Raw genomic sequence first — 13,455 nt, 5'->3', positions numbered from 1 at the left:
TATTCAACATTCTTAAAGAAAAGAATTTTCAACCCAAAATTTCATATCCAGCTGAACTAAGCTTCATAAGTGAAGGAGAAATAAAATCCTTTCCACACAAGCAAATGCTGAGAGATTTTGTCATCACCAGGCCTGCCTTACAAGAGCTCCTGAAGGAAGCACTAAACATGGAAAGGAACAACCAGTCCCAGCCACTGCAAAAACATGCCAAATTGTAAAGACCACTGATGCTAGGAAGAAACTGCATCAACTAACGGGCAAAATAACCAGCTAACATCATAATGACAGGATCAAATTCAAACATAACAATATTAACCTTAAATGTAAATGGGCTAAATGCCCCAATTAAAAGACACAGATTGGCAAATTGGATAAAGAGTCTAGACCCATCAGTGTGCTGTATTCAGGAGACCCATCTCATGTGCAAAGACACACATAGGCTCAAAATAAAGGGATGGGCTGGGTGCGGTGGCTCACACCTGTAATCCCAGCACTTTGGGAGGCCAAAGCAGGCAGATCACGAAGTCAGGAGATCGAGACCATCCTGGCTAACACAGTGAAACCCCGTCTCTACTAAAAATACAAAAAATTAACTGGGCATGGTGGCGGGCACCTGTAGTCCCAGCTACTCAGGAGGCTGAGGCAGGAGAATAGGGTGAACCTGGGAGGCGGAGCTTGCTGTGAGCGGAGATTGTGCCACTGCACTCCAGCCTGGGCAACAGAGCCAGACTCGGTCTCAAAAAAATAAAAAATAAAAAAAAAAAGGGATGGAGGAAGACCTACCAAGCAAATAGAAAGTAAAAAAATAGCACAGGTTGCAATCCTGGTCTCTGATAAAACAGACTTTAAACCAACAAAGATCAAAAGAGACAAAGAAGGCCATTACGTAATGGTGAAGGGATCAATTCAACAAAAAGAGTTACTTATCCTAAATATATATGCATCCAGTACATGAGCACCAGATTCATAAAGCAAGTTCTTAGAGACTTACAAAGAAACTTAGACTCCCACACAATAATAATGGGAGACTTTAACACCCCACTGTCAATATTGGACAGATCAATAAGACAGAAAATTAGCAAGGATATCCAGGACTTGAACTCAGCTCTGGACCAAGTGGACCTAATAGACATCTACAGTATTCTCCACCCCAAATCAACAGAATATACATTCTCCTTAGCACCACATTGCACTTATTCTAAAATGGACAACATAATTGGAAGTAAAACACTCCTCAGCAAATGTAAATGAACAGAAATCAAACTGTCTCTCAGACCACAGTGCAATAAAATTAGAACTCAGGATTAAGAATCTCACTCAAAACCGCACAGCTACATGGAAACTGAACAACCTGCTCCTGAATGACTACTTGATAAATAACGAAATGAAGGCAGAAATAAAGATGTTCTTTGAAACCAATGAGAACAAAGACACAATGTACCAGAATCTCTGGGACACAGCTAAAGCAGTGTGTAGAGGGAAATTTATAGCATTAAATGCCCACAAGAGAAAGCAAGAGAGATCTAAAATTGACACCCTAACATCACAATTAAAAGAACTGGAGAAGCAAGAACAAACACATTCAAAAGCTAGCAGAAGGCAAGAAATAACTAAGATCAGAGCAGAACTGAAGAAGATAGAGACACAAAAAACCCTTCAAAAAATCAATGAATCCAGGAACTGGCTTTTTGAAAAGATTAACAAAATAGATAGACTGCCAGCAAGACTAATAAAGAAGAAAAGAGAGAAGAATCAAATAGACGCAATAAAAAATTATAAAGGGGATATCACCACTGATCCCACAGAAACACAAACTACCATCAGAGGATACTATAAAAACCTCGACGCAAATAAACCAGAAAATCTAGAAGAAATGGATAAATTCCTGGACACATACACCCTCCCAAGACTAAACCAGGAAGAAGTTGAATCTCTGAATAGACCAAAACAAGCTCTGAAATTGAGGCAATAATTAATAGCCTACCAACCAAAAAGAGTCCAGGACCAGACGGATTCACAGCCAAATTCTACCAGAAGTACAAAGAGGAGCTGGTACCATTCCTTCTGAAACTATCCCAATCAATAGAAAAAGAGGGAATCCTCCCTAACTCATTTTATGAGGCCAGCATCATCCTGATACCAAAGCCTGGCAGAGACACAACAGAAAAGAGAGAATTTTAGGCCAATATCCCCGATGAACATCAGTGCAAAAATCCTCAGTAAAATACTGGCAAACCCAATCCAGCAGAATATCAAAAAGCTGATCCACCATGATCAAGTCAGCTTCATCCCTGCAATGCAAGGCTGGTTCAACATACACAAATCAATAAACATAATCCATCACATAAACAGAACCAATGACAAAAACCACATGATTATCTCAATAGATGCAGAAAAGGCCTTCGACAAAATTCAACAGCCTTTCATGGTAAACTAGGTATCGATGGAACGTATCCCAAAATAATAAGAGCTGTTTATGACAAACCCACAGACAGTATCATACTGAATGGACAAACACTGGAAGCATTCCCTTTGAAAACTGGCACAAGACAAGGATGACCTCTCTCACCACTCCTATTCAACATAATGTTGGAAGTTCTGGCCAGGGCAATCAGGCAAGAGAAAGCAATAAAAGGTATTCAAATAGGAAGAGAGGAAGTCAAATTATCTTTGTTTGCAGATGACATGACTGTATATTTGGAAAACCCCATCGTCTCAGCCCAAAATCTCCTTAAGCTGATAAGCCACTTCAGCAAAGTCTCAGGATACAAAATCAATGTGCAAAAATCACAAGCATTCCTATATACCAATAACAGACAAACAGAGAGCCAAATCATGAGTGAACTCCCATTCACAATTGCTACAAAGAGAATAAAATACGTAGGAACACAACTTACAAGGGATATGAAGGACCTCTTCAAGGAGAACTACAAACCACTGCTCAAGGAAATAAGAGAGGACAGAAACAAATGGAAAAACATTCCATGCTCATGGATAGGAAGAATCAATATCGTGAAAATGGCCTTACTGCCCAAAGTAATTTACAGATTCAATGCTATCCCCATCCAGCTACCACTGACTTTCTTCACAGAATTGGAAAAAACTACTTTAAACCTCATATGGAACCAAAAAAGAGCTCTCATATCCAAGACAATCCTGGGCAAGAAGGACAAAGCTGGAGGCATCTTGCTACCTGACTACAAACTTTACAAGGCTACAGTAACCAAAACAGCATGGTACTGGTGCCAAAACAGATACACAGACTGATGGAACAGAACGGAGAAATAACACCACACATCTACCACCTGATCTTTGACAAACCTGACACATACAAGCGATGGGGAAGATTCACTATTTAATAAATGGTGTTGGGAAAACTGGCTGGCCATATGCAGAAAACTGGAACTGGACCCCTTCCTTACACCTTATACAAAAATCAACTCAAGATGGATCAAAGACTTAAACGTAAAACCTAGGACCATAAAAACCCTAGAAGAAAACCTGGGCAATACCATTCAGGACATAGGCATGGGCAAAGACTTCATGTCTAAAACGCCAAAAGCAAACGGCAACAAAAGCCAAAATTGACAAACAGGGATCTAATTAAACTGAAGAGTTTCTGCACAGCAAAAGAAATTATCATCAGAGTGAACAGGCAACCTACAGAATGGGAGAAAATTTTTGCAATCTATTCATCTGACAAAGGGCTAATATCCAGAATCTACAAAGAACTTAAACAAATTTACAAGAAAAAAGCAAACAACCCCATCAAAAAATGGGCTAAGGATATGAACAGAAACTTCTCAAATGAAGACATTTATGCAGCCAACAGACATATGAAACGATGCTCATCATCACTGGTCATGAGAGAAATGCAAATCAAAACCAGAATGAGATACCATCTCATGCCAGTTAGAATGGCAATCATTCAAAAGTCAGGAAACAACAGATGCTGGAGAGGATGTGGAGAAATAGGAATGCTTTTACGCTGTTAGTGGGAGTGTAAATTAGTTCAACCATTTGGAAGACAGTGTGGCGATTCCTCAAGGATCTAGAACTAGAAATACCATTTGACCCAGCAATTCCATTACTGGATGTATACCCAAAGGATTAGAAATTATTCTACAATAAAGACACATGCACATGTATGTTTACTGAGGCACTATTCACAATAGCAAAGACATGGAACCAACCCATATGTCCATCAGTGATAGACTGGATTAAGAAAATGTGGCACATATACACCATGGAATACTATGCAGCCATAAAAAAGGATGAGTTGATGTCCTTTGCAGGGACACGGATGAAGCTGGAAACCATCATTCTCAGCAAACTATCACAAGATCAGAAAACCAAACACCGCATGTTCTCACTCATAAGTGGGAGCTGAACAATAAGAACACATGGACACAGGGAGGGGAACATCACACACTGGGGCCTGTAGGGGGTGGGGGACTAGGGGAGGGATAATATTAGGAGAAATACCTAATGTAGGTGATGGGTTGATGGGTGCAGCAAACCACCATGGCACGTGTATACCTATGTAACAAACCTACACGTTCTGCACATGTAACCCAGAACTTAAAGTATAATAAAAAGAAAGAAAGAAAGAAAGAAAAGAAAAAGAAAATGCAGAACTTGCTGCCTTCTCAAATAGCATGAGCTGTGGGGCCAGAATTAACTAGAATTGCCATTTTGATATCCTTTATTTCTTGGATAAAATTATGATGGGATGTGGAGAGGATTTCTGGACTACTCATCAATCAAGTTCAATGCCACAGGGAGGCAAGTGTACTCCCTTCTGCTGCTAAGGCATCAATGAACAGGGCAAAGAATAGCTTAGGGACAACAAAAATCTCAGGCTTTCTTAGGACCTGTTTAGACACTGTGTTCCCGGAAAGACAGTTTGTCTTATTCAACTTTATATCCCCAGTATCTAGGACGATACCTAATATATTGTAAGGGTTTTAATAAGTGATTACTGAGTGACCTGTTGGACAAAAGCACATCTCATCTGAAAAAATTCTACACTCTCTTTCACTGGATAATTTTAGACTAGATCGTAAATTCAGGAATCAACAGTGAAAATATCACCAATGGGGAACAAAGCTTGGCTTCTCATCCCGGACCATGAGTATAATATTGGTAATAGCTACCATTTATTGACAAGCAGGAATTCTAGAGATATTCTACCTAATTCTCAAGATAGATATGATTGGCTTTATTTTACTAGTTAAGTAAACCTAGGTTAAATGACTTGGCCAAGGTCAAACAACTACTAAGTGGCCAAGTCAAGGATCAATCCATCCTAGAAGTGCCCAGTTCTAAAGCCTGCCCCTCTCTCCTCCATGGAGCTTCCAAGTTCTACTCTAAGGAGATGGTTACTGGCAGGCAAGCCTAGGTCTTCAGGCCAATTCAATGGCCTTCTCTGACCTCACCTGTCTGCCACTGAAGGGCCAGCTCGTCTATCTACCTCAGTGCAGGAAACCAGGCCATCTCTATTTTACTGTACATATATCTGTTTCTAGTGCTCTAAGTACATATATTCTAAAACTGAAAATTTTATTTTGTTTATTTTTGTTTTAGAGACAGGGTCTCATTCTGTTGCCCAGGCTGCAGTGCAGTGGCACAATCACAGCTCATTGCAGTCTTGAACTCCCAGACTCAAGGGATCCTCCTGCCTCAGCCTTCCAAGTAGGTAGGAATACATGGGTGTGCCACCACACCTGGCTAATTTTTTTAGTTTTTGTAGAGAGACGGTCTTGCTATGTTGCTCAGGCTGGTCTTTAACTCCTTGCCTCAAGTGACCCTCCCACCTTGGCCTCCCAAAGTGCTAACATTACAAGTGTGAGTCACTGTGCCCCGACCTGAAAATTTTATTTTAAAGGTGAATAAAGCTCAATCAAGTTCACAATTAATAAGGCATTTCTCCCACCACTTCTCTTTTCCAACATGAGCCATTTAACCAGACTACCAGATTCCGGAGATTCCCCACGACAACCAGCAAGGGCCTTCCTCCTTCACAGAAAGGAGAGGCACTGATTAATTATTGACTGATTGGCTACTACTCTTTAAAATGCAAGGTGGTAGCTTAATGGGGCTAAGAAAATGGCAATAAGATAAGAGAAAGAAAAAAGATGTCTCCTTTAGGCTGAAAGGAAGCTCATTTTTTGTTTGTTTGTTTGTTTGGTTTGGTTCAGTTTTTGAGATGGAGTCTCGCTTTGTCACCCAGGCTGGAGTGCAGCGGCATAATCTTAGCTCACTGCAACTTCTGTCTCCTGGGTTCAAGTGATTCTCCTGCTTCAGTCTCCCAAGCAGCTGGGACTACAGGCAGGAGCCACCATGCACAGCTAATTTTTGTATTTTTAGTAGAGATGGGGTTTCACCATGTTGGCCAGGCTGGTCTTGAACTCCTGACCTCAAGTGATCCACCCAACTCACCCTCTCAAAGCGCTTGGATTACAGGCATGAGCCACTGCACCTGGCCTCATTGTTTATTTTTTAAAGCAGAGGTGGAAATATTTACTTTGAATAGTTTTTAAAAATGGGATATAGAGCTCAAAAGTTAAAAATAAAACTCATTTTTAAACATAATAGCTAAATTATAATTTTTACATGAATTAACTTAATACAATATTTTAAATCTGATCTAAATATATATAATAAATAATATATTATAAAATGTTTTAAGGTAAAAAGCAACAAAAACCAGAAATGCTTGTTAATAATGGTGATTAGCATGTGTTATTTTCATTCTAAAATAAAATATACACTAAGACCATTGATAGTCTTAGGATCTTTGGGCAATAATATTGTACTATTTCATCACACTTATCTTTTAACAACTAGAGGGAACAATTTTTTTCAGTGTTAGGTAGTAAATGGTATTTTTAGAAATTATTAAAAGTACCGTGCATTAAAGTGGTTCTTTTTTTATTTTTGCATTTTTGAATATTCAGATATGGCCCAATGAATATTCATCACTTGTGTATATACAATATACTACACATAAACATCTTAAATTGTTGCATTTTTCTATTTTTTATCTTTAAAAAGTGTACCATATTATTTATTTATTTTGAGATAAGGTCTGGCTCTGTTGCCCAGGCTGGAGTGCAGTGGCATGGCTCACTGCAGCCTCCTGCTCCTGGGCTCAAGCAATTCTCCCACCTCAGCTTCCCGAGTAGCTGGGACTACAGGTACGCGCCACCACACCCGGCTAATTTTTTGTATTTTTTAGTACAGGCAGAGTTTCACCACATTGCTCAGGCTGGTCTCAAACTCCTGAGCTCAAGAAATCTTGAGCTCAAGAAACCTCGGCCTCCCAAAGTGCTAGGATTACAGGCATGAGCCACCATGCCTGGCCAATATTTTTTCTATTTAAAAGAAATTCTACCTCTTAATTTTCTTCCAGAGAAACACACACATACACAATAAAAATCCACTTCTAAAAATGCTGCTTTTTAGACTTTAAAAAGCCTCAGGAGAAATGTGAGAGATACTGTCAGAGGGAGAAAATGAGGCCCATGTGTGAGGAGAGAGGGGCGGTGGCTGTGCTCTGGGGCTCAGATCTGCAAGGGAGATGTCAAAGTCATATGCCTTCAAAGCACTCATGAACAGAAACAAAGCCTGTGGCAGAAAACCTGGTCATGTACCTTTCCCCTGCAACCTAGAAGTCCAGAACAAAATCCCATTTTTGTTTCAACATAAAATTAAAAAAAAAATCCTCTCTGTTACAGCTAGAGATGAATGAGCTCTACCTTCCAACAAAAGAACAAGAGTCAAAAAGAACTGTTTCTAGGGTTTGGACAATTTAGTTTCCACATGAGGGTGGTTAGTCATTTAGACTCTCCCTGCTTGCATACTTGGCAACTGCAGTGATCTTTACTCATTTATCTGGCTCTACCTGCCTTTCTGAAGTTTTGCATTTGAATAATAAGATAGCTGGGAATGGTGGGTGTGGAAAATTGTATTTTCCAAATTTGGCCACAATTGTGATCTTGCCACTCCCCTGTCAAGAAGTGGAGCTAATTAATTCCCCTTTCCTTGAAGCTTGAGCTGGTCTTATGATTTGCCTGTTACTAATAGAACGTAGTGGAAGTGAGGCTGGATGCCTTCCAAAGCCAGATCAGGAAAGGCCATATAGCTTTTACCTGGTTCTCTTGGGACATTTGCTGAGCCACCAAGTAAGAAGACTGATGACTCGGGCCACCATGCTGAAGAGGCCATGTATAGGTAGTTTGGCGGACTAGGAGCCAGAATTGAGCCCAGTCTCTGAGCCTTCCTTGCCAAGACACCAGACATGTTAGAGAGGTTATCTTGGAGCCTCCAAAGTAGCCTATTTGTCAGCTGAATAACATTGAGTGACCTTAGTCAACCTCATGAAGAGCAGAAGAATCACCTAGCTGAGCCCTGACTAAATCCCCAACCTACAAAATCTGTAAGATATAAAATAGCTGCTGTTTTCAATCACTAAGTTTTGGGGAAGGTCACTGCACAGAAACAGTGACTAGAGCAGGGTCAACTAGGAGCCACTAAATGAGAGGTGAATGACCAGAAGCCCACAACTGAAAGGAAAGGAGGATGGAAGAAACCTTGCACCAAGTTCATAATGCAGTACTATTTCTAGCAAAATGGCATACCAGATGCCTTGACTAACTCTTCTATTGAAAAACAATTAAAATGCTAATCATGGCATCTAAAAACTGCTTTAAATGTACTAAACAGCTGGGAAAAGAGTAAAAAATACTTTAACGAGAATGAGTAAAAGAAGATCATGGCCAGAAAAATAAGGTAAGTGAGAAATGAAACTGGCTTTGACCTTGAGGGCACTTGTGTTAAATCTAGTGAATTTGAGCAGGCATCTTTATGATCTGCTGAAATACAGAAGACACACAAAACCCACTCAGGTCTAATAAATAATTCTCTCTCCATAAATTGGGGACCAAATGGCATACCCTCAGTGTAAGGGTAAGCTAGAATATCTGACCCTCCAAGGACAAACAAAAAATTGCAAGCTGGTGCTTAGTAAGTAAGGGGATAGGCAGGGAGGGATGAAATGTACCCTGAAAATTTGAAGCCATCAGCTAAACATCACAGAGGTTTGCTGCTTCAATTCATAGTACTAAGGTAGTATAAAATAACTCATTTTGACAATCCAGTTTAAAAATTATATTTTTAAATATAACAAAGTTTCATCAAGAAAATGTATGCATTCTAAACATATATATCTAATGATACACCTCACAATAAGTGAAGCAAAATTAACAGAATTATAAGGAGAAGTAAAAAAAAAAAAATCCACATAGTGGGAGATTTAACATGTCTTGTTTGTTACCTGATGGATCAAATTGACAAAAAAATAACTAAGGCTACAGAAATCTGAATAGAACTAGCAAGATTGATCTTACAGGAAAATTTGCACACCCTCAAACCATAGAACACATATTGTTTTCAAGGACATGTGAGATATTTATAATTACTAAAAATCCCAATATGAAGGCCACATCCCAGACCAATGAGATCAGCATCTCTGGAGATGGGACCCAGACATCCACATTCTTAAAGATCTATAGGTGATTCCAATTTGTAGCCAAGGTTGCAAATCACTGACACACAGAGTCATTTCTAACCTTCAGTGCTTGTATCAGAAAGTAAGGAAGGATGAAAATTAATGATCTGGAGAGTCTATCTTAGGTTAGAACAGAATAGCCAATAAAGCCCAAAAAATTAGGAGGAAGAAGAGAAAAGAGCAAATAATGACATAGAAAACAAACATATAATACAGATGACCAAGCAAACTGAAAGCATATCTTATACCTTCCCCCAAAAAACAACTCCAGGTAAACAAAAAAGTTAAATGTGAAAAGCAAAATTATAAACAATTTAGAAGACAGTATATGAGAATATATCTATCATTTTGGTATGCAAAGAATTTTTAAAACCAGAAACAAAATCATAAGCCATAAAGAAAAAGGTTGATAAATTCGACTGTATTAAGTTTAAGAATCTTGTTGGCCGGGCGCCATGGCTCACGCCTGTAATCCCAGCACTTTGGGAGGCCGAGGCGGGCAGATCACAATGTCAGGAGATCGAGACCATCCTGGCTAACACGGTGAAACCCCATCTCTACTAAAAATATTTTTTAAAAAATAGCTGGGCGTGGTGGCGGGCGCCTGTAGTCCCAGCCACTCGGGAGGCTGAAGCAGGAGAATGGCGTGAACACAGGAGGTGGAGCTTGCAGTGAGCTGAGATCGAGCCACAGCACTCCAGCCTGGGTGACAGAGTGAGACTCCGTCTCAAAAAAAAAAAAAAAAGAATCTTGTTAAATCAATATTTGCAACATACATAACTGGAATATATGAAGAACTCCTATGAATCAGAAAAAATTGACAACCCAGAAGAAAATGGGCAAAAAGCACTTCGGTGGAGTGGTATCCAAATGCCCAATAGGCATATGAAAATATGTTCAATCTCATTCATAATGAACGAGAGGCAATGTAAAAGCACAATGAGATACGACTTCCTAGCTTCCTCAGCCTGTGCTCTCCCTCCGTCCTCAAGGGTCTGCTCCTTGCCTCTTTCACATAAGTACTGACCTGCTACTCCAGTGATTTTTCCCACGCTATCAGTTACTGACTTTTCCGCCTGTATGTTCAACCTCTCCCTTTCTTTTGACCCCTTCACCACATAAAAAATTGTTCAAGTATTTCCCATAAATTAAAAAAAAATCACTCCCTTGATACTGTATCTCATTTTCCAAATTTACGCACCCAAGCTTATTAACCTTCACAATCACCAGCCATATGTTGAACAACTGCCTCATCATACTTCAGAGCCCAAATTCTCAGGATTATGTTTGATCCTCGTTGTCTCCACCACAGGCTTCCACCCATCAGGCTACCAAAATGCTCCCTCTCACCATGTCACTGCACACATGTGGCCGTCCGTCCTCCCTGACACAGTCCTTCCAAGCTGCTGTGCTACCAGCTTCTCCTCTTTCCCCACTTCACGGACAATTCTTCTCAATATTCTTCTGCTGCTGCTTCCTAAAACATCCCTGGAGTGCTTTTCTCAGCCTCCTTCTCTTCTATTCTTGTTCTGAACATTCTTCCTTTGTGATCTTATTCCTTCTTACTTTTCATTTCTACTTATGAGCTAAGGATTTCTGAATCTGTATCTCCAGTATGTGCTTGATGCATAGCAGGTATTTTAAATAACGAAGCTTCCTATTAAAAAGGGTCAGCACAGAGCATGATTAAATGCCTAGTTTTAGCATTAAGATGTGGCATGTTTAAGCAAAAGTACTTATGATTAAAAAAAAAACTGGGTATAGCATGAGTTTATTCAATACCAGATTTTGCTAAGAGATAAAAATTAGAACAATTTAAAAACAAACGGTTGGCACGAATCTTTGCCTATGGAACAATGGTACTAATAAGATAAAAGTCTTTCTACATTGATAGAACCCACTGTATATTTCATTTTTCAGGAATTGTGTGCAATGATTTAGATTAGGGGTTGGTAAGCCTGACCTGCAGGCCAAATTTGGCCCACCATCTGTTTTTGTAGATAAAGTTTTATTGGAGCATATACATATCCATTCAATTACACATTGTGGCTGTTTTCATGCTACAATGGCAGAACTGGGCAGTTGCAACAAAGATTGTATGGCCCACATAGCCTAAACTATTTGCTGTCTTGTCATTTCTATTAAAAGTGTGCCAGTCTTGATGAAGATTAAACCTTTCTATTAACATATCCCTTTAAAATGATAAGTTGTATAAGTTATATTTTCTAAGAGTAAGGATAAATCCTGGATGTGAGAAAGCCCTCCTCATCCAGGTATGAAAGCAGGTAGGTTATATGGTAAATAACTACTTTTCTCTGAGACTTAGTTGAAAGAACTACATTGATATCACTAAATGTATCACTTAAGTGGCTTAAATAATCAGAGGCAGAAAACCGTTGTAATATTTGGTAAGATCTCGTCCCCTGGGATGACTTAAGTACGGGGGATGTGGATATTGGAGCTTCCAGAAAAGCAATACAATCAACACAAAATCCACTGGGATTCTTGCCTTGTCTGCAGGTGTTAACCTGGCCCAGGGCTTGTCTGCTCGGCGGTCATAGTCAGGAGAATCCGTGACTTCTACATACTCGTTAAATCGCAGGATCCTTCGAGCTTGTAGCTCTGCCACTGTGGGTCTCAGGCTGAGCTGCAGGAGGACAAGGAAAAAGGCAGAGTTCAGTAAACCACTTACAGCCTCATGGTGGCAAGTTTTCTATAGAGAACACTTCAAAGTTATGGTTAAATAAGGTCACTTTCAGGCATCAAAAAAAAAAAAAAAGCAACAGCATCTTGGGAATTTCTAATGAGAACTAGAAAGCCATGTGCCCTAATTTTTGAGACTATAAAAAAATCATCGTTTTAGATAGGTCACAGTCTTTGGCAACCACCTGCATTATGCTATTTTCCCCAACTTGCCTGGCACTGTGATAAAGGTCTATCATCCCTGACGCAAGGAACATGCAATGCGCAGACACAATAGTAACCCAGATACAGAATGGCTGGTTTGGTGATTGAATTATCAAGGCAAAAGCCATGGAATTTTTAGAAATGGGAATAAAAACCTGTTCCTATAATATTAAGCCCATACACTCAGAAATGTACAAAGTTATGACATAGAAAGAGTCCAATAAAGGGTGCGCCTACAGCACAGCTGTCCTTAAGTTATTCATAATAAGGGCAAGACCCCAATCGGACACATGCCTTTGGCCAGAAAAACCAATGTGCAGGAATGGGGAGGGCAGAGGTGATGGAGAACTGTACTTCCTTGAGGCCATCACTGCTTAAAATCAACTCCAACCTTTAAGATACTTCTAACAACTTCGGTTCCTCCTTGTGGTCTTTGTCAAATTCAGATTTGTAATTATATTGCTTTTCTTTCTGGGTCCTTTCTCAAACCGAAGAATAAGACTCTGACAGGTGAAAGAAAGCTGGCCCCCTGGTAAACAGGCATCATCTACTCTCTGCTACGGAGGTTCACTCCCATTTTGGTCTTTCTTAGTTGGGTGATATCACAGTTATCTCCAGAGAGGTAGACTTAGACATCTATTGTAGCCATAGGGCCCATTTTCATATATTTCCTCTCTTATATATACTCTGTATACAGCCAGACTACCCATCATCTAAGTGGTCCTCTCTGGAGATATCACTTATTTTTTTTTATTTAAACAGAGTGGGGGGGGGGTCTCTCTATGTTGCTCAGGCTGGTCTTGAACTCTTGGGCTCAAGCGATTCTCCCATCTCAGCCTCCCAAAGTGCTGGGGTTACAGGCATAAGGCACAACACCTGTCCAGAGATATTCCTTATTTTGCACTGGGTCTACATTCTGTAGTCATTAACAACCCTTTCCTGGGCCTCAGTTTCCTTCTGAACTAAGCCAATACTGT

The 13,455-nt window shown here is 39.9% G+C and overlaps 1 protein-coding gene across 9 annotated transcripts in view; it reads right to left on the bottom strand.

Moving 5' to 3' along the window:
* PHACTR2 (phosphatase and actin regulator 2) overlaps positions 1-13,455 on the bottom strand; it is a 293,821-nt gene that overhangs the window by 29,807 nt on the left and 250,559 nt on the right. For all 9 annotated transcript variants that reach the window (XM_063605498.1, XM_034962992.3, XM_003811546.5 and 6 more), the window contains one exon: positions 12,081-12,218. In XM_063605498.1, coding sequence (XP_063461568.1) covers positions 12,081-12,218 — 138 coding nt within the window. The remainder of the gene's footprint in view (positions 1-12,080; positions 12,219-13,455) is intronic.

This window comes from Pan paniscus, chromosome 5 (assembly GCF_029289425.2).
Source record: "Pan paniscus chromosome 5, NHGRI_mPanPan1-v2.0_pri, whole genome shotgun sequence".
Taxonomy (NCBI): Eukaryota; Metazoa; Chordata; class Mammalia; order Primates; family Hominidae; genus Pan; species Pan paniscus.
Note: the sequence above shows the minus strand (reverse complement) of the source record. Positions and strands in the feature narration are given on the sequence as shown.